Below are 21,273 nucleotides of genomic sequence, written 5' to 3'. Positions count from 1 at the left end.
TAGGAGGGTGACTACCCAGAGAAGGGCCTTCTCTGTGGTGGTACCCCAATTGTGGAATTCGCTCTCCAGAGAGGTTTGCCTGGCGCTGTCACTTTATTCTTTTTGCTGCCAGGCCAAACCCTTTTTATTTTCCCAATGTTTTAAGATCTGACTGTTTTAAGTGGGGCTTTTATTATTGCAAAAATTTCAGACGCTGTGTTTCAATTAATTTTTCTTTCTTACATTTTATTGTTAAACCGTCCCGAGACTTCAGCAATGGGACAGTCTACAAAAGTTTTAAATAAATAAATCTGGATAGTTCAAGGGTCAGAGAACAGAGACCCAAGACTCCCTTTCAATGCACCTTTTCTTTTAAAGATCCCAAACTGGGGTCTCCCGAGCAGTTTGTTCCGCTTGGTAAAACCTGCTCCCCGTTTTCTGCAAGGACTTTTTCCTCCCTTCTGTTGCAGGCGTGGGGACTGTCAGAAGAACTGGGCTCCAGTCACTTTAAGGCTGCGAAGACGCCCTCCGGCCCCGAGCAGAGACCGCTGTACAAATGGATCGTTGAGGATTGTGACCAAGCCATCACCTCACTCGGTAAGGATTCCCGGGGCAGTATCTCCCCTGCATTTCCCTCTCTCTCGTACGCCCAGGGTCCACGCCCTTCAGTGATTGGACGGGGGACCTGTCCATCTGGACCTGCCCTTCCAACGCTTCTCTCCCCACCGGTGGAAGAGGAGGCTTGATTGGCGGCTGCGTGCGGAAACTGCCCTGTGAGGTTTCCCAGCGCTTCCCCTCTCGCCCGCAGCTCCAAAACGCCCGGCAGTCTCTGTGCGATGCAGATCTTGATAGGCACTTCGAAGCTACGTGATGAAGCAACTTGAGAAGCCCTCCAGGGGGTTTTGGAAACTGAGCCTCTGTGCATGACAAGAAAGTGGAACCTGAACTGGGGCCCTCTCCCCCAAATCCTTCCCTTTCGGTCATTCTGGGGCTCCCGTGGGTGAAGAGCCAGGCAGTGGGGGCAGCACAAGCCCTCCAACTGGATAGCTCGTCTCCCCGAGGCCTCATCGGGGGGTCAGGGACCAGGCAAGGCAGTGGCCCGCCCTCCTCCCCTTCTTCGACCCATCCTGTCCCTCCCAAAACACCCCTGCTCTCTGCTCAGCCTTGGAACCTGCGGACCATGACCCTGGAGGTGCTTCAAAGGCCTGTGCACTCCCTGGGCTCCCCTCTCCAAATCTTAGGCTCCTCCTCCTCCTCCAGAATCCCAGTCACGACGACCTCGAATTCCTTCGTCCGCTCCACGTGGCTGGCCTTAATTTTGGTGCCACATCAAGTTGTGACATGCCAGGCTGCCTTAATGTAAAGCTTGGGGCTTAGCACCTCTGCGGATGGGTCCCCAGACGACATAGGAACTGATTCTGAGTGGGCTTGGGGGTGGAGAGGGGTTGGGCAGGGGCCGAGATGTGGGAGCAAGAGCTCGGCAAGAAGAGCAGGGGCAGAGCGGACGCCGAAGCGTTCTCAGGACAGGCAAAGGCACGCAGCCTCCAAACAGAGAGGAATCAGGGAGAAAGTCTGGTGAAAAGGAAGGGCTGCACGTGGTGGGCATGTCATGAGCGGAGCCGGCTGGAGCCGGGGGTCAGACTAGATGGCCCGGGAGGGTCCTTCTGACTCGCTCTCTTTCTGTGTTCCTAAGTGTGGTGCAGCCTGAGAAGCTTGTGGGCTGGGAGGTGTCCCCGTGGAAAGACCCACCTCGAGGGAGGTGCTTGATAGCCTCCTTGCCTTGAGAAGAGCGTCCCGTCATTGTCAGTTTCGTGACAACTCTCTTTCACGAGGCTCAAACCCTTGTTCTTACAAGATCATAGAATCAGCAGCAGGTTGGACTAGTTGACCTCTACAGTCCCTTCCAAATCTGAAATATTCTACATAGGTCTTCAGCTCCCTTCACCCACATCACTCTTTGGTCTTTTGGCTTGTAAAGCAGCATTGTTTTCCTCTGTTGGCTTCTGCTTGGAAACACAGAAACAGAGCGAGTCAGAAGGGGTCTCCTGGGACATCTAGTCTGACCCCCGGCCCCAGCCGGCTCTGCTCACGACATGCCCACCATGTGCATGTCTAGCCTATCCTTGTGCATCACCCTCATCAATGGGGTGGAAGCCCTTTCCACACCCTAGAGGTCCTAACTGTCAGGAAGTACCTCCTGGCATCTAGATTGAATCTTGGTTCCCTGAGCGTTGCTCTGTTGGAGCGCATCCTACCTTCCTCTGCAGGGGAGAACAGGTCTCTGCCCACCTCTGTGTGACATCCCCTCACATACCTGTATGTCGCCAACAGATCCCCTTGGAGTCTCCTCTTCTCCAGGCTGAAAAGGCCCAGTTCCCTCAGTCCCACCTCATCTGGCTTCCCCTGCAAACCATTCTCTGTGATGCTATAATGAGTGCTGGCTGAGGATGCTGGTGGTTGTAGTCCAGCCGTTAGGGGAAGGCTGCTATGGAACCGAAAACATACTATTTTTTGAGCTGTGTTGTGTGAAGAGAAGCAAAACCTTCCCATCGCCTTTGTGTCCCTCACAGGCAGTGGAACGACTCCAGGGAGGTATTCTTGGATGTCTCCTCTTAGTACTGGAGTGGAGAGAAGCACTGAACAGGTAGGGGGGCAATTCTTGGCCAGGGGGCAGTGGGTCTTGGCCAGGCCTTGGAGGGATCTCTCTGGCTCCACAGTGAGGCGCCGCTGAGGATGAGTTGCGCTGCTCAGCTTTTGTAGCGCGTGCGTCCCCCATTTTCAATATTGCAGCCGTGCGGGCGCACCCCAGGGCTTCCCGTTACGTGCGAACCTGGGTGGCTGGGTCGCTCCGCAAGTCACCCACAACCCTAGAACAGCCCGTGGGCTCTGGGTGCCTCGTCAGCCCTGCCAGCAACCCACCTTGCCCAGATTGGCACATAACAACAAGCTACCCTCCGTGGCTCAAGTATTCAAAGTGGCATCAGTGGCTGCAGCAAAACACCTGCATGGATATTGCCCTATTGTGGCTTTCCATTCTATGCAAAGCAGGTCTCTCTCCCTCTCTTGAGTAGCGGTCCAGCACATCTGGAAAGCACGTGGTGGAGAAGGCTGGTTAAGACAGTGAACGATGTGTGCGAGCAGAAACGTACAGTGTACCTTTTTCTATCTATGTAATCTTTGGATTTGGTAAATTGTTTAGTAAAGAAGGAAAAAGCTGGCACTCATTTGCAAATTCAAATCTGTAGTGGTGCAAGCAAAGGTTTGGTCCCGAATGATTCATGCTTATAGTGGACCATGAAGTCTAGATTCCATCAGTGTTGTGGTTTTTGTAGTTTTACATTTCATTACAGTTTTAGCAAGCAACATTAAACAATGTAGCATTAGTACAAAAGACATAAATTATTAGCCAGCTGAAGAAATCAGCATTAACTTTTTAAAAAAGCAATACCCATCGTTTACAATACACAGTATGTATAGCTAAGAGGCTGCATATAAACAGCGAATTGTCGACTCAATTTGTCGACTAAAATTATATTGTTTTTATATTGTGTTTATTTATTATTGTGAGCCACCCTGAGGCTTCAGCGAATGGGGCGGCATAGAAGCCTCCTAAATAAATAAATAAATAAATAAATAAATCTGTCTCTCTCCCTCTCTCTCTCATTCTCCATCTTTCTCTCTCTCCATCTCTCTCTCTCTCTCTCTCATTCTCCATCTGTCTCTCTCTCTCTCCGTCTCTCACTCTCTCTCTCATTCTCCATCTCTCTCTCGCCGTCTCTCTCTCTCTCTCTCTGCTTTCAGTAAAGCAAGTGAGGAGGCCATTCAAAAAGTTAGACCCCTTTGGGGGAAGCCGGTCACCTTCCCAAAATGCCACCTTGGTCTTAGTTATATTTTAATCTCACCGTTTTTCCACTTGCAAGGAGCTCAAGGTGTCTCACGCCACCCGTCTCCTCTCCATTTCATCCCCACAACACCCCTGTGAGGTAGGCTAGGCTGGGACTACATGATTGGCCCAAAGCCACCCAGTGAGCTTCACAGCCAAGTGGGGCTGGAACCCGGATCTCCCTCGTCCCAGGCTGACACTTGAGTGTGAGGATAAACTAAATCCCTGTCGGGTCGGATCAGGGGCTCACCTTAGTCTCCATCCTTCTTCCCACCAGATGGAGCCACAAAGCCCACAAGGATGTGAGGTCAATTGCCTGCCCCTCTGTTGTTTCCCACTTTTAATTGTTCTGTCGCCTTTAATCCTGGAGTATTTATTTTATTTATTTATTAAAACATTTTTATGCCGCCCCATTCGCCGAAGCCTCGGGGCGGCTCACATCATTAAGTTAAAATAATTATAATATAAATTAAAAATATAAATATTAAATTAAAATACAACAATACAGTATAAAATAAGCCGCCCTGGCCAGATAAAACCAATAATGTTAACAGTTAAAATGCCACTTGAATAAAAAGGTCTTCGCCTGGCGCCGAAAAACAAATAACCATGGTGACTAGCCGCCATTTTGATCCTCTGTATCTGATACACTTTCCCAGCTCTGCAGGTGGGCAGACCAAAGACTCTGAGGTCTTTGCTGGTGGTATGAGAGAGGGAGAGAAAAGGATCACTGTGAACGGTTTCCATACTGTATGCCTCTCCCCTGCCTGTCCATTTTTGTCTAAGTTTTCCCCGCTTTTTTTTCTTCCAGGCGCCTGTGATCTTTGAGGACGTGGCTGTTTATTTCACCGATGAGGAGTGGGCCTTGCTGGGCCCAGTCGAAAGAGCCTTGCATGTGGAGGTGATGGAGGAAAATTGCGAGAATCTGGCTTCTCTAGGTAGGGCTCCCTTGTTGTGTTTCATTGCATAAAAATATTTCTAAGTCAAGCTCTAAATTTGTTTGAATATAACATTTAAACCATATACTAAGAGTAAATTCCTGGGTTGTTTTTTTAACCTGGTCAAATATTTCTGTTCAGCTAATGGTCAGATGTTTCAGATACAGCCCATAATGACAAAGGGTGTGATCAAAAGCTAGGCTTAGAATTTATCTGTTTGTTTATTTGCATATATTTATGGGCTGCCTATAATTGCTGAGGCCTTCCTAGAAGAATTGATTCCTTTAGCATTTGTGGACTTTCTCAATTATTTGGCCCAGTCTTGGACAGCAGGCCGGGCCTAGAAGAGGTCTGCGAATTCTCATGGATTGGCTGAAGAGCTGCCGTGGTGTGGAGGAAGGAGGCTGCTTGCCCAGTGGGGGCTTGATTCCTGGTGAGGGGCCCACAAATGCTGGTGAAATTCAGCCTCGGGGCCACAGCAAAGTCTGGGAAACCTTGGGCCCTGGTTACCTGAAGGAACGCTTACATCCATATATGCCCGCCCGCCCCTTGAGATCTGCGGGAGAGGCCCTTCTCCGGGAACCCTCCGTGAAAGAAATTAGGAGGGTGGCTACTCGGAGGAGGGCTTTCTCTGCGGTGGCGCCCAATCTATGGAATATGCTCCCCAGAGAGGTCTGCCTGGTGCCGTCGTTATTTGTTTTTCGGTGCCAGGCGAAGACCTTTTTATTTAAGCGTCATTTTAATTGTTAGTATTATTCGCTTATTTTATCTGGCCAGGGCGACTTGTTTTATATTGTTATCTCTTGTATTTTAATTTATGTCGTGAGCTGCCCCGAGGCTTCGGCGAATGGGGCAGCATAGAAATATTTTAATAAATAAAATAAATAAATAAGCCGAGCCCAGGGAATCTGATGGATTCCCTCCCCAAGAATGGATTCCTCACACATCCTTATCTAAAGCTCCCTTTGAGAATTAGAGCCGGTCACTGACTTTCAGTCTAACCTAGGGCTGTTGGGAGGATAAAATGCCTCGGGGGGGCAGCCACCCTGTTGAAGTTAAGCAGGTCCAGGGCTGGCCTGAGCCTGGAGGGGAGACCACCTGGGAATCACACGGAGCCACGTTGAGTTCCACAGTGGGGGAAAGCTGGGATCTACCCTGTTTCCCCAAAAATAAGACCTAACCAGACAATAAGCCCTAGCATGATTTTTCAGGATGCTCGTAATATAAGCCCTACCCCAAAAATAAGACCCAGTTAAGATCGTCAGCCAGATGGACTCATTTAGTACATCCATTGCAACACAGTTCGGGGTTTGGAGAGTTAACGACAATGTTCCAGAAGATGATGTGACTGTACATGAATAAATGTAGATTGGAAAAAATAAGACATCACCTGAAAATAAGCCCTAATGCATCTTTTGGAACAAAAATTAATTTAAGACCAGGTCTTATTTTAGGGGAAACACGGTATCTATAATATGTAAATAAATAATGGTGATAAAATGGAAAATTGGAGGATTATATCTTGGGTTCCTTGCAGGAAAGGGGGCAGGGCAAAAATATATGATGGATGGATGGATGGATGGATGGATGGAAGGAAGGAAGGAAGGAAGGTGCATGTATCCTTTGATAGAAAAAAGCCCTCTAGCTCCCAGCATGAACCTGCCAACTGCAAAGCTGCAGGCCTTTTTCTGTCTATCAGAATACTTTTTAAAAAAAAAATTGAGGTGCAATTTTATACATATTTACTCAGAAGTAAGCCCCAGTGAGCTCAGTGGGACTTACTCCCAGGAAAGTGTGTATAGGATTGGAGCCTGAATGTAAGCCAGGCTTGTCAAATAGGAATCGACAACGGGATGTGGCTGCAAAAAGGGCAAATGTGATTTTAGGATGCATTGACAGGAGCATCACTTCCAAATCACACGAAGTCCTAGATCTGCTTTTCTCAGCACTGGTTAGGCCTCATCTGAGTCCTGCGTCCAGTTCCGGGCACCACAGTTGAAGAAAGACGCAGAAGAGCTGGGAAGGGTTCAGAGGAGGGCAACCAGGATGATCTGGGGATGGGAAACAAAGGCCTGTGAGGAGGGAACTGGACAGGTTTGGCCTTGAGAAGCAAAGACTGAGGGGAGATTGGATAGCACTCAAGTATTTGAAAGGCTATCCCAAAGAGGATGGCTAGGATCACCCAGAGCGGAGGACATGGAAGGTCAAGGTCTCTTCTTGCTGATACCACAGTGTAGGACACAGAATCATCAGTTCAACTCAGGACAACCCAGAATCAGGCTGGACATCAGGAATGTTTCCTCACTGTCAGGGCACCATGACAGTGGAACCCGTTGCTTTAGTGTCATGGGCTCTCTGGCACTGGGGACAGCCATTCAAGAAGAAACTGGACAGCCTCCTGAGAGGGATGGTTTAACTCCCTCCTACACTGAGGAGGGGATTGGACCTGATGGCCCTCTGATCCCTTTCAACTCTTCTCTTTTAGGATTCTATGAAATCAAATCCCTGTGTATTCAGAGCAGTGGAAAGTTCCCAGGAACATTATACTGCCCTATTCCAACTCTGTCATTAAGTCCTAGTCAACAGAATTTCTGTGTAATAGGGCAGGATCTACCTCCACTGCAATTGCTTTATTCCACCACTCAAAATGTGATTTAATGGGTGTTATTCTGTGACTTGGGGTTCTGTTTTAGGCTCTTATCAGTTTTATCTCTTTATACCAACAGGTGATGGTTGGGAGAGCCAGAAAAAGGGAGAAGCACAGACTCTATTGTTGGAAAGAGTAACGTGCAAAGAAGAGGAACAGCTGAGCAAGAAGAGCGAAGGGAAAGAGACACAGACGAATGCACTCTTTATTCCTCAGGGTGGGGACATTTGTGAAATTTCAGTCCAAGAAAAGCAAAAAAAAGGAAAGGAAGGCAGTGAGTGCCTGGTATGTGGGGAAAGTTTCAGTTGTAAATCAAGCCTGAAGGCTCATTCAAAGACACACAAGGAGGAAAAACCTTTTAAATGTTCAGACTGTGGAAAGAGCTTCTCTCAGAGGAAAGGTCTAATTAGACATCAAAGAATCCACACAGGAGAGAAACCCTATACTTGCTTGGAGTGTGGGAAGAGTTTCCGTCAGAGTGCAGCACTAATTACACACCAACGCATTCACACAGGTGAGAAACCCTACACATGCTTGGAGTGTGGAAAAAGCTTCTGTCAGAAGACGACGTTAGTTAGACACCAAAGAATTCACACAGGCGAGAAACCATATGCTTGCTTGGAATGTGGAAAGAGTTTTAGTCATCGATCGCAGCTCACTTCCCACCTAAGAGTTCACACAGGAGAAAAACCATACAAATGCCTAGAATGCGGTAAGAGCTTCAGTCAGAATACAAACCTTACTTTACATCAGAGAACTCACACAGGGGAGAAACCATTCAGATGCTTGGAGTGTGGAAGGAGCTTCAGTCACAGTTCAACCCTTATGGCACATCAAAGGACCCACACGGGTGAGAAACCATTTACATGTTTAGAATGTGGACAGAGTTTTGCCCAGAATGCAAGTCTTATTTTTCATCAAAGAACTCACACAGGGGAGAAACCATATACATGTTTAGAGTGCGGAAAGAGCTTTAGTACAAGCACAAGCCTTACTTCACATCGACGAATTCACACGGGGGAAAAACCATACACTTGTTCCGAGTGTGGGAAGAGCTTTTGTACAAGTACAAACCTTGTTACACATCAAAGAATCCACACAGGGGAGAAGCCATTTAAATGCTCAGAGTGTGGGGAAAACTTCCGTAAAAAAGCGCACCTCCTTAGACACCACATGACACACACTGGAGAGAAACCGTACAAATGCTTGGACTGTGGAAAGAGCTTTAGCGAGAAAAGAAACCTGATTTCCCATCAAAAGATCCACTCGGAGTATTGGAACCAGGATCCTCAAAGCAGTAGTTGGGTTCCTAACACTCTGAATACAGAGTGTGTCCCAGTTTCCCAGGACTCCAGATCATTCCAGAATGCTCTCAGCCATAATTCTAATCCAGCAGAAAGTTTGGAGTGTTTTACAATATTTCTAAATGATTAGAGAACAGATGATCAAACCTTATTGGTCACACTTATCATAAAAAAGGTAAATATTGTAAATAAACTTATGAATAAAGCTGAAATAAAACAGAAGGGGTATGTCTACATTTGACAAGAAATGATCATTTCAATAGAAAGGTTATAGACGGAGAAAGTAGAACAGTACTGTGACTATCAAAGCTACTAGTCCTGATGGCTGTAGCCAGACCTGGTGGCACTGTAGTTCCTGGGGAACCTGGGTAGGAGGGTGCTCTTGCATTCATATGCTGCTTGTTGGTATCATGTGAACAGCGGGTTGGCCACTGTGGTCTCAGAACGGTGGTCAAGATGGACTCTGGGCCTGATACAGGACGGATCTTCAGTGGTTGTACTAACACGGTTTAATTATTTTAGGGGACAAGTCCACGCATGCTGAGACAGGAAAAAGGCCTACAACTCCCAGCATGCCCCTGTCAGCCTGGGTGGTTGGGCCACGCAGGGGGTTGCAGGGTCTTCTTCTGTCTAACGGGTGATGCCAAGCACTGAAAAGATCCAGGTGAGGGCGCCCAAGTGGGCCCAAGCTGGTTCATCCAAGAGGATAGGAGACAGCCAGCATCCTCGGGCGTGGTTTGGTACATGCCCCCGGAAAGTGGGGCAGCGGGGCAGCTCGCCTCCCAGATATGCAGTCTCCAAATGAAAGGCTCGGGCTCCAGCCCCCATGGATCTTCCCCCAGCGCTGCCCCATGACACCGGATCACACCTTTAGCGATGTGTACAAATTCCCGTGAATTATGAATTCAGCATCCCCCATGTGCAGCCAGCATGCAGAAGGCACTGTCCAAAAACCGAATCTTCCTTCTGTGGTTTTATTTTATTTATTTACTTGGAATTCTTGTATGCCGCCCCATTCGCAGAAGCCTCGGGGCAGCTTCCAACAAATAAATATCAATACAAATACATAAAAAATACATAAAACCTGCAAACATCCAGGCAAAATAATTTAAAACCAATAAATAAATCAGCAATTAAAATACCGCTCAGATGAAAAGGTCTTGGCCTGGCGCCGAAAAACAAATAACGACGGCACCAGGCTGACCTCTGGGGAGCGCATTCCGTAAGTTCTTCCTGAAAAGAATGGCCCAAAGAACTAACTATGAGCCTTGTTTGAGCCAGCCAACCCAACGTGGCCATTTCAGGCTACCAAAATAAAGATCCGTTGTGCAGAGAACACAGCTCTCTATGTCGGGGGTTCTTGTTACAGGCCATCTGCTGGTTTCCGACTGATGGACAACCTATAAACAAGAGTCCAACATGCCTTGGCCTTCAGAGCCATGCTCAGCTCTTGTAAACTCAAGGCCATGGCGTCCTTTATGGGATCCATCCATCCATCCCTTAGTAGGTCTTTCTCTTCTGCCTTCGATCTTCCCTGACATGATGGTCTCCTCCGGGGAGTCTTGCCTTCAGAGAATGTGTCTGAGGTATAACAGTCTTTATATTTATTTATTTTATTTATTTATATTGCAATTTATATCCTGCCTTTTTTCTACAAAGGGCTCCAGGCAGCTTACATCATTCTCCTCCTCCATCTTATCCCCACAACAACAACCCTGTGAGGTAGGTTGGGCTGAGAGTCTGTGACTGGCCCAAAGTCACCCAGTTGGCTCCATGGCCGAGCGGGGACTAGAACCCGGATCGTCTGAATCCCAGTCCCATGCTCTTAACCACAACACCCCACTGGCTCAGTTTCATCCTTTCTGCTTCTAGGGAAAGCTCTGGTCTGATTTCTGTCCATCTTTCTGTCGGTCCAGCGTATTTGCAAAGCTTTCCTCCAGCGCTGTGTTTTGAGCGCATCTGTTGTCTTCTATTAGCTTCCTTCACTTTCCAGCTTTCACACCCATCCATGGAGATCAGGAATACAGAAGTGCAGATAATCCAGTACTTGTGTCCAGTGAAACATGCTTACACTGAGTGATCTTGTCTGGTTTCTGCAGGGCTGCCCTTCCAAGATTCAGTTTTCTTCTAATTTCTTTGCTGGAATCTCCCTTTGAATTGATGATTGAGTTGAGCGCTGTAAAATCTTCAACAATTACAATGTCTTTACAGTTGGCACAGGCAAGCGGTCTTTCTGATGGAGGGCAGTGTTCCCATCTGTGCAATCCTACACACGCTTACTTTGGAGTAAGCGTCATTTCACAGTAGGACTTTTTGTTCTGTAATAGGATTCTTCTGTACAATCTGCCTGTTATTCAGCCTGTTTTTTTTTTCAGTCTTCCTTATATCACAATTACTATTTTGGCCCCAACCTCAGGTAATATACCTGTGAATTTAATGGGATCACCTCCAAAATTGTCTTTCTTTTGCATTAGGGATGTTTTTCACTTCTAAAAGGCCTCTTTCTAGCATGCCATAGCGTCTGTCTTGAAGTTTGTATTGTTCCTTGTAAAAAAAAAAAAAAAAAGGCTTCTTAGAAATAATTCTTTTTGTAATTTTAATCATTAATTGAATCATTAATTGAATTTAAATTAACTGGATTAAATGTAATAATTTATTAAAATAAATTAATTCCATGAAAAGCAGCGACTCGCGCTTCCTAGAGAGGCGGCCTCGTGTGCACAAAGGTTCTCTGGGGCCCTGCTGTACCGATCGGGCGGTGCTTTGCCTCGCAGCTGGACTGGGCAAGTTACCTCCCACCGGAAGCGGGGACAGGAGACTGGGGAAGTCAGCAGGGCCCCCGAGAGCAATGCTTGCGCGAGAAGCCGAAGGCCGTCTCACCTTGGGGCCCCAGATTCGTGGGACGGCGATGCCCATGATCCCCAGCCAGCATGCATGTTGGCTGAGGATCATGGACATTGTTGTCCAACTTCTCTGGGCAAGAGGAAGGCTGGTGTAAGGAGGCTGAGGTGAGGTGGGACTGGAGGGCCACTAGTTAGGGGTGCGAAGCAAGCCTCTTTTCTTCCTCTCTGCAAAAGCTGGAACAGTCTCTTAAATTTCATGCAGGCATTTATTGGATTTGCACAGCCCCCTGTATGAAAACGCAAGAAGGGCCATGCTGGGCATCTGCTCCCACAGTGGCCAACCTGCTGCCCACAGGATCCTCCCCACAGCAACAGCACCCCCCCGCCCAAGTTCCCCAGCCTTTGGGGAACATGGGAGACCGATTCCAGAGGGAGCAAACGGCCCTAGAAGGAGCTGTGCCGTTCTTCACCCCTGCGAACTTGCACGATCTCCTTTTCCAGCTGTCCAAATTGGCGGCCATCGCTACATCAGAGAAGGGTCCCTGAACGTTGGTAAACCATAAGAAGCATCACAATATGCAGTGTAAGACATTTAAAGGTGATTATGCTGATAGAACTGTGGGGGTTCAGGATGCACAGGTCTGACTTCAATAAAAAGCGGGGGGTGGATTCAGAGGGGATTTGAGTGTGTTTCAAGGTAGCTTGCAATGGTGGAACTGCCGGCCTTTAAGCAGAAAGCAGTTAAATGAGGTGGTGGGATGAATCTGAGCAAGATGGAGCTGTGTGCGGCGTCGGTGTAAAGCAACTTTAGAAGTTTCTAATCCAGCCTGTGCAAGAAGGGGAGCTTCGGAGGAGGCCGAGAGGGCGAAGCAGGATTTGTTGGGTGCAACGGGGAGTTATCACAGGCCGCCCAGCAAGCCAAGATGGGCATTGTGCGCCTCTCGACCGGGTTCCCTTCCTGATCTCTGACTCGCAGGTGCAGGAATATCTCCTTCGTGCTTCCGTCTTTTCTATCTCTTGCTGCTCCCCTGCTTTTCTTGCAGGAAGAAGGGGCCACCCTCCATTCTCTGTCGCACCTTCACTGAATTCAATGTTGCAGAAGTTCTTGCAGGGCTGGATAAAAGGAGACGGGGCTGTAGAGGCAGGGCCCATATGCCAGAAAACATATTTTCGCTTCATGTTCTCACAGCAAGAACCAAAGCCTTAGAAGCAGGCTTTCTGGTGGAGTGCTTGTGGAGCACTCTGGAAAGATGCCCTGGGTTAAGACACAATATTAACGTGTCCGATGGGAATCCTGCGCTTGTCTGCTCAAAGGACTGACGGTTTCAGCCCCAGAGCCCTGTCTCCATCCAAAATCCAACAGGGCTCAGAACCGGCTATGCAGGATGGAAGCCTTGCAAACTTCTCCAACCTTCTGAAGAGCATTTCTTTTGCCAGGGGCTCCTGCGCTCGTCTAAATGGTTGGTTTTGGTGGGACGAGTGCCGGTCGCAGCCTGCTAACCGGACCACCCCAACTTTCCGCTTTCCTCTGTTCTCGAGCCTGGAATCCCAACCTCTGGAGAAGGTGCTGCCACTGAGCTTCCTGCAGTAGCTGGAAAGGGGTGGTAGGAGGGATTCCACAGATCTTTCCCGAAGATCGGCATCCGCCTGCCACGTACCAAAGCTGCTCTGGTGAAGAACCGCATCTCCTCCTATCAATGCTTTTGCTGTCATGAGATGAGCATGAAACTATGTTTAAAAGAACTACAGCTCAGTTAGTCGTTTGCTTGCTCTACCAAATTTATGTGCGGCTTCCTATTCTGATAGGGAGATTGTGGAGCGGTGCATTAGAAAAGGGAAAACAGATACAGGAATACAACACTGTCAAAAATGGGATCGGTAAAGCCATTGCTGGTTCGTTTCAGGAAGGCATCCTGAGACAAGTGTTTTCAGGAGGCACAAAAACAAGATGATGTTGGCAGCCTGAATTCTAGAGGCGGGGAGTTCCAAAGGTCTATATGGAACCACCAGGGACATGCCGTCCAAGGAGCACAATAACCAGGCAAGGGAGGTCCTGTTGGTTGGTGGATCGGGTTTCGGAGAGGGTGGATTTGACCTGGTCCTGAATGGTGCAACACTCCCTCTTAGGGATAAGGTCCGCAGCCTAGGAGTACTCCTTGACCCGGAGCTTTCTTTGGAAGCTCAGGTGACAGCGGTGGCAAGGAACGCCTTCCTTCAGCTTCGGCTGATTAATCAGCTGCGCCCCTACTTGGAGTACGACTGCCTGGCGACGGTGACACACGCGCTGGTGACTTCCCGCCTAGACTTCTGTAACGCGCTTTACGTGGGGCTTCCCCTGAAGACAGTCCGAACACTTAAATTGGTGCAAAATAGAGCTGCCAGGTTGCTGACGGGGACGGGGCGTTATGCTCACATGACTCCAGTCCTCCGTCAGCTTCACTGGCTGCCCATTGAAGCCCGGGCCCAATTCAAGGTGTTGATTATGACCTACAAAGCCCTAAACGGCTTGGGTCCTGGCTACCTGAACGAGCGCTTACGTCCGTATATGCCCGACCGCCCTTTGAGATCTGCGGGAGTCCCTTCTCCGGGAACCCTCCATGAAAGAAATTAGGAGAGTAAGTACTCGGAGGAGGGCTTTCTCTGCGGTGGCACCCAACCTATGGAATTCACTCCCCAAAGAGGTCCGCCTGGCACCGTCGTTACTGGTTTTTCGGCACCAGGTAGAGACCTTTTTATTTAAACATCATTTTAATTGTTAAAACATATGATCTGGCCAGGGCAACTTCTTCTTCCTTCTCTTTCTCCTCCTATATCTTTATTTACTTAATTTATACTGATAATTTTAACCTTATATTTGTAAACCAATGTATTTTTTGTATTTTGTATTTAATGGTAATTTATTATGTTCTATTGTATTTCATTGTATTTTATCATGTTGTAAGCCGCCCCGAGGTTTCGGCAAGGGGCGGCATAGAAATGTAATAATAATAATAATAATAATAATAATAATAATAATAATAATGGGATCTCTCTTTTAAAAGATAACTCTGTATCTACAAAATACTTTAAAAATATCTACCAATTGAGGCAGTTTTTTTAAAAAAAGAGTATCTCTGCATCTAGAATTTAACCTATTTTACAGGAAATTATAATGCACCAACCAGCTAATTCACAGTGATTCATATTTATTTCTCTATCCATAAAAGTTTATGCTTGTTTTGCATGGGATTTTATATTCTTTTGCATGGGGCTTTATATTCTTTCTAGTCTTTGAATACTAAAGCAAAAATAAGATAGTCAATGGAAACATAAACAAGGATTAGATAAACTTAAGATGGATAGTAGAATCTCTGGAGGTGCTCTAGGGATTCCACCCCATTTCGATTGTTACACACCGGCCGGCTTTGCGCTTCACAGCACGCAACTCCGTCTACTTTCCACATATTTTATTTTTGGTTTCAGTCTGACTGATCCGACAGTCGCAGTTTATGCAGCGATGCGGTGCTGTGCTTCCAATTGTGCCCCAGCTCCCAGAAGACACCACGAGTCATTGGCAAGCTTGCTGTAATCGGGGGTGTAGAGGGAGAAGGCAGCTCGCACGCAGTTGCCCAGGTCCCTGTCGCTCAGCTGCCTTCCGCACTCTGATGTGAGCAGTTTCACGGCTGAGAGAACGGACTCGCACAGGCGCGTCGGTCCAAACTACGAGCTGATCTCTGCCGCCATGCCTCTCAGCAAAGGAAACCTTTGGGAATCCACGAGGTTCCAAAAATGACCGTACCTGGAATGAGATTTTGTGAGAGTTGTTTGAAGGAACAGTCCGTCTGCCTAGTGCTGGATACTTTCCATATGCAGCAATGACAATAGTCCCTCACCTGTATGCATCATTTCCATCATTTAAGTGTTCCTCACCTGTATGTGTCCTTTGATGTTGCATCAGTCTTGCCTTCTGAGAAAAGTTCTTTCCACATTCCATGCAGAAAAAGGGTTTCTCCCCAGTGTGGATTCTCTGATGACAACTAAGCTCTGATTTCCGGACAAACCCCTTTCCACACCGCGAGCACCGAAAAGGTATCTCTCCTGTGTGAGTTTTCAGATGGTAACTCAGACTTGAGTTATAACTGAAGCTCTTCCCACACAGGGGGCAATGAATTATTTCCCTCTCTCTGTCCACTTCACAGAAACTGCCACTGTGCAACGCGAGTAGTTCATTCCTCCTGTTTTCATCTGTACTTGTTCTCCACCATCCTTCAGTATCCAAACCAACTCTTTCCAATGACGTTCTGCACAGCTCTCCTTCATCCACACTCTTCAACTCACTGCTCTCTGGAATAAGATTGGAAATTGCAAAGGTCAAACAAACAAACAAAAAAACAGCATAGAAACAGGAAACAGGCATGATGAAAGATTTTTGTTCAGCTCTGTCACTCCCGTTAAGAATGGAGGCAGATCTAGCTATTCTTGGAAGGATGAAAGTATATTTACTTTTTTCCCCCTCTACCCTCCTAATCCTCTTTTCCTTGTGTGCTGTGTCTTTTGGGCAGGGTAAATTCAGTGGGCAGGGCCTGTTTTATTTTTCTGGATGATTCTATATGGGTACTGGAAACTTTTTCAACTGAAGGTCAAAAATACCTTCTAAGGATGCCACATACTGAACTCCTGGCAAATGCAAAGCCATCAGGAGAATATTCCTGTGTGGTCTGAACAGCCAACACCTGTGGAGAGCTGTATACATCAGCACAAGGACCACGAACGGGGTTGGGTGTTTACTGGGCACCAGCTCGACTTCTTCTGAATCGGTGTGGGATGTTCCGCCGAGTACCAGGATGAGCTGGGCTGGCCCCACAGGCAACTCCACAGAGTCTTTGCACAGCTCCCCAAAGCACCCTGAAGCTTCCTCCCTGTGCCAGCCAAGCCCCTTGTGCTGTGCCCTCTCAGCACTGAAAAAGGCAAAAAGGCCAAGATTGTGATGTCAGGAAAAGACAAAATAGAGAGCAAGATGCTGGTCGGCATCATGCTCCTGGGTCTGCCTTTGTCTATTATTATTATTATTGTTGTTGTTGTTGTTGTTGTAATTTCTGTCCCACCCCACAGCTGGAGCTCTCGGAGGTGATTTTGGGCATGGAGCACCTCCTACCACCTTCAGCTGGTGGCCCAGTTATGCCATCTAGACAGAGATAACCCAGCTTCAGTCACCTACACTTTGGTAAACTCCAAACTAGATTACTGCAATTCACTCTACGTGGGGCTGCCCTTGAAGGCTGTTCAGAAGCTGCAGCTGGTGCAGAATGTGGCAGCCAGAAGAACAACAAGGACCAGAAGGTCCGAATGAGTAACCCCAATTCTGACCCTTGGCTTGCATGGACTTGCAATGTAAGTTAAGGTGCTGGTTTTGATCTACAAAGCCCTGCACAGCTTGGGACCACAATAGCAGATGGAACTCCTCTCCGGACCCTGCCATCTTCATCTGAGATCTTCAACTGCTGCCTCCAAGAGAGGCCCAGAAAGCAGCAGCAAAGGGAAGGGCCTTTTCAGTGCTGGCCTCCCAATTCAGGATGGTACTGCCACCGAGGCCTACCTAGTGCTAACTTTGTCATCTTTTCCGCCTCAGGTCAAAACTGCCCTCTACTCCCAGGCATTTAATAGCCTATGATGAGTTAAAGCTGCAGCTTTAATTAGGTTTCATTTTTACTAAAAATGTTTAAGATGTTAAACTTTCAGATTTTTGTATATTGGAATTTTTAGCTGTTTTGCATACTGGAATCTTATATTGTGTTTGAGTGTGTTTGCATTTTTATTGTATCTTTCATATTTGGTCAATTGTTGTACACCACCAAGAAAATTTCAGCTGAGTGGTATAGAAATGAAGTTAAATGAATAATTCCACTGCCGTCATCCAGAGAGCTCCGTGAAGGGCGATTCAGTTCCCCACCTTCAATGGGTCAGCATTTCTAGGCCAGAAGGAGAGGATCTGGAAGGCTGAAAGCTACCCAGTGAGCCTTACCCAGAGAAGCCACTGCCCCATAATTCTCTGCCATGACTTCAGTGTACAGGGCCCTCTGGCTCAGACCCAAGAGAGTCCATTCCTCCTCAGTGAATTACACAGTAATGTCCTCAAAGGTCACCGGATGCTGAAAGAAAGGGGGAAAAGAGTATTCTAAGTGAAGTCTGATGGGAAAAAGCACCCAGCGACTAGATGCCATCCGAATCTTCCGATCCGAGGTTGGAAATCAGTGCATTGCCCTGAATAAAATTTTAAAAAATTCCTCCAGAGCATCTCCTGTACTTTCCATGCATCTCTGTGATTTTTTTAATGGTTAGGAGAACTTATCAGTTATGGAAGTGAAAGGGAACACACAGTAACACAGATAAAGAAAATACCTGGGAGAAATTCTGTGTTATGGAACTGATCTTAATTCCTAAAAGACTCTGGGAGGAGAAATGGCAGATTCAGGGAGCGAAGCCCAGAAAATGGTGATGTAGCAAGATTGGCTCCGTACCCAGCAAGGCATGGCAAAGGTCCACAGCCCTAAGCTGCCCCTCATCTATTGTTCTCGTTGGGGGTTTTACCTTCTCAGTCTGTTCGTAAGATGCTTCTGCTTTGCCATTTGACAACCCTGTGTACACTGTCAGTACAATTCCACCATCTGCAAGGGACACAAGGATGACTTGACAATCACTTACCCTTTATATACATTTAACAATAATGTGTACACTCAAGTATTGTATTTGCTGCTTCAGCCATCTCCCCACAACATAAATTTGCATACACAGCCATATATTAGCCCATGCAAACTGTATGCAATGTCTGGGCCTTGTGAGCTTTCATCTCTGGCATGCCTTGCAATCATTCGACTTGGATATCAAGCAGACCAGACAGAATATGTAAAGTGCAACCTGTTAGTCCTCACCTGCTTGAGCATCTTCCTGAATGATCCACCTGCAAGGAATTGCCTCCTGGCTGTCTGATGGCTCCTTCTCTATAGCAGGTGAGTGACCTGCTCTTGCCCTCAGTGGTCTGTGGCCCTGAAACAGCACTGATGATCTCAGACTGGGAGCAGGGAAATAACAGAGCACCGTAGAGGAAAGGCTGTCAGAGCTTGGGACAATTCCTCCATGGGCAGTTTCCTCCCAAAATGGTGGGTATCTGGTCCCCTTCTGAAGAACTTTGGAAACCTACTGACCTGCTGCTTCTTCAGCTTTCCCCCCTCTGCCTGACTCAAAAGGGAACCTTCTGCCAGGGCCACTGCCTGGGACATGGTGCTTGGCCCACATCCCCTGACCCAGCTCTGCATCTCTGCGGGCAGGAGGGTCAGGAACTACTCCAGGATCACCAGGTCCAGCATCTCTGTTTTCGTGTGCTGATCTGGCTTCGGCCACCGATTACAAAGATCATGGAGTCGGCTGCAAGCTTTTCGAGGGCCCCCGGCCTCCTGGTAGCGAAACAGGTGGGCATCTGAGACAAAAGCATCCTTACGCAGGACCTTTTGCACCCTGCCATCCCAGAGGTCCCAGCTGCTTCAAGCCTTCATGCCATGCGGGGCTTCTTCTGCCATGAGGCTGGCTGAGCGTGGCTCCGTTTGCATCTTCTGCTCCAAGATAACCAAAGTTGCATTTTCATCTCATGGTAACATCTCCGTAATGTTGCGGATGGAAAGGACAACTTGAGACACGCAAGGCCAAGTCAGCCCTCTCCGTGTGAGCTGCTTATCCAGGCAGGAACGCATTTCTGCAGATTGCACCGTCCACGCCCGTCACTTTTCCCCGCCTGTTTTTGCAGGCCTTTTTAAGCCGCGAGACTCCCAGGCATTCAAACCCACGTGCAGCTCCCCGGGCCCGCAGGAGCGATCAGCTGACCCTGCCCTCACGTGACTCCGCCAGTCGGCGGTGCTTTCGGGGAAGAGGAGGCGGGGCCAGAAGTGGCGCCACTGTTCTTTCTCCTTTACACCTCTAGGCGGTCACACTCGCTGGTTTTAACCCCGCCGTGGTGTCGCCGTTGCTTGCGTAGAGGAGCTCTGCCGTTGCGCGGGCTGGCACTGCGGTGAGACGCGGCTTTCCCCGACGTGGCGCTCTCGCGACTTGTGGGGCCACTGCTCCCCTCCGTGCCGAATCAGACTAGGGTCCATCAAGTCCAGCATGTTGTTCACGAAGGGACCAACCAGCTGGCCACGGAAAGCCCATAAACAGGATATCAGTGCCACAGCACCTTTCACCCACATTCCCCAGCAACTGGTATAAATAAGCATCCTGCCTCTTCTATAGCGGTATCATATGGTCATGAGGACTAGTAGCTTGTCCTTATTTAAGAGCATCGGAAGAGCCCTGCTCCATCAGACCAAGGGTCCCTCTAGTCCTGTGTTTTGTTCCCACAGTAGCCAAGCGGCTACCTACAAGCAAACCCCGAGCGAGAGGTGAGTGTAACAGCACCCTCCTTCCCATGTTCCCCAGCAACTGCTGTACATATGCACACTGCCTTTGGTACCGGAGGTAGCGTATGGCCATGAGGACCAGCTGGCGCTGATCACTTGAGTCTCCATGAATTTGCCCAATCCATTGCTCGGCCATCCAAAGTGGTGACCGGCACTGTTTCCGTGGCGGCGAATTCCCTATTTTAACTCTGCCCTGCGTGAAGGAGTCCTTCCTTCTGCATCTCTCAGCATTCAATTTCATAGGATGAGCCCGTTACAGTCTAGGATTAGGGAAGAGGAGGAAAAGTCCCCCAATCCACTTTTTCCACACTGTGCATAATTCTGTATGCTTTGATCATGTCACACCTTCCTTGTGTTATTTCTAACAACTTATCTTTCCCCCAGCCCTTTGTTTATTTAGCTGCCTTTCCCCAGGTCTATTTTTATTTTATTTATTATTATTTTTTTTCGATTTATATCCTGCCTTTTTCCTACAAAGGGCTCAAGGCAGCTTACATTATCTCTCCTCCTCCATCTTATCCCCACAACAACAACCCTGTGAGGTACGTTGGGCTGAGAGACTGTGACTGGCCCAAAGTCACCCAGTTGGCTCCATGGCCAAGCGGGGACTCAAACCCAGATCCTCTACAATATCTTTTAATTGTGGTTGCTAGAATGCTATACATTCTCCCAAGTCCAGTCACACCCTAGATTTGTATAAAGGAAACAGGATCCTGACAGTTTTATTTTCAGTGTGTTTCCTAATTATGCCTAATATGGAGGGAGTGTCCTTCACACAGCAGCTGTGCACTCCCTTGAAATTTTCTTCAGCTGTCCTCCAAGATCCTTTTATGGTCAGATCCCATCAGCCTATACTTGAAGTAGGGATTTTTTTTTTTTGCCCCAATATGCATTACTTATATTTGTTGACATTGAATTTTATTTGCAATTTTGTTCTCCCAACTAGGAGAGATCCCTTTGGACCTCCTTTTGCTTTAAACCACCCTGCATATTTTGGTGACATCATTTTAGTCACTTCACTGCTTGCTTCTATTTTCAGATCATATATGGATAATCTGAAAAGCATTGGTCTCCATATTTCTCCATTAGAAGAATTTATAATTTATGCTTTCTCTTTGTTTTCTGTTCTCTAATCGGCTACTGATCCATAAGACAGCTTCTCTTCTTATGTTGTGTCTTAAGTTTACTAAGGAGTCTTTGATGAGGGACTTTGTCAATAAGCTTTTGAAAGTCCACATAAAAAATATATCTCA

The 21,273-nt window shown here is 47.6% G+C and overlaps 2 protein-coding genes across 4 annotated transcripts in view; one reads left to right on the top strand and one right to left on the bottom strand.

Moving 5' to 3' along the window:
- The window catches only part of LOC123021054, a 61,129-nt gene that overhangs the window by 8,174 nt on the left and 31,682 nt on the right, over positions 1-21,273 (top strand). Inside the window, exons 4-8 of the mRNA XM_044425449.1 lie at positions 450-576; positions 2,550-2,623; positions 4,674-4,800; positions 7,527-8,879; positions 12,096-12,146. Coding sequence (XP_044281384.1) covers positions 450-576; positions 2,550-2,623; positions 4,674-4,800; positions 7,527-8,879; positions 12,096-12,146 — 1,732 coding nt within the window. The remainder of the gene's footprint in view (positions 1-449; positions 577-2,549; positions 2,624-4,673; positions 4,801-7,526; positions 8,880-12,095; positions 12,147-21,273) is intronic.
- Positions 14,754-19,412, bottom strand: LOC123021052 (zinc finger protein 79-like). 3 transcript variants are annotated; one of them, XR_006414249.1, is made up of 5 exons: positions 18,503-19,412; positions 18,162-18,238; positions 17,596-17,722; positions 15,504-15,917; positions 14,754-15,372 (listed from the first exon to the last, which is right to left on the bottom strand). XR_006414249.1 is itself a non-coding variant. In XM_044425447.1 (4 exons), the coding sequence occupies exons 2-4, from the start codon at positions 17,627-17,629 to the stop codon at positions 15,323-15,325; spliced, it is 498 nt and encodes a 165-aa protein (XP_044281382.1). In that variant the 5' UTR covers positions 17,630-17,722; positions 18,162-18,314; the 3' UTR covers positions 14,754-15,322. The 3 variants fall into 3 exon arrangements, 2 of the variants coding, with proteins under 2 accessions (XP_044281382.1, XP_044281383.1); XM_044425447.1 differs by lacking the exon at positions 18,503-19,412 and having other exon boundaries at positions 18,162-18,314; XM_044425448.1 differs by lacking the exons at positions 18,162-18,238; positions 18,503-19,412 and having other exon boundaries at positions 17,596-17,924.

The sequence above is a fragment of the Varanus komodoensis genome, unplaced genomic scaffold (genome assembly GCF_004798865.1).
Source record: "Varanus komodoensis strain SLA01 unplaced genomic scaffold, ASM479886v1 scaffold154, whole genome shotgun sequence".
In the NCBI taxonomy this organism is placed as follows: Eukaryota; Metazoa; Chordata; class Lepidosauria; order Squamata; family Varanidae; genus Varanus; species Varanus komodoensis.
This window is presented reverse-complemented; position numbering and strand designations above follow the sequence as displayed.

Coding starts and splice junctions, on each gene's coding strand:
- LOC123021052 (XM_044425447.1), bottom strand. CDS start 17,629: ATGGCAGAGAATTATGGGGCAGTGGCTTCTCTGG. Junction 15,918..17,595: donor TGGGGCAGTGGCTTCTCTGG/GTAAGGCTCACT, acceptor ATCTTATTCCAG/AGAGCAGTGAGTTGAAGAGT. Junction 15,373..15,503: donor ACATCAAAGGACACATACAG/GTGAGGAACACT, acceptor ATCTCATTCCAG/GTACGGTCATTTTTGGAACC.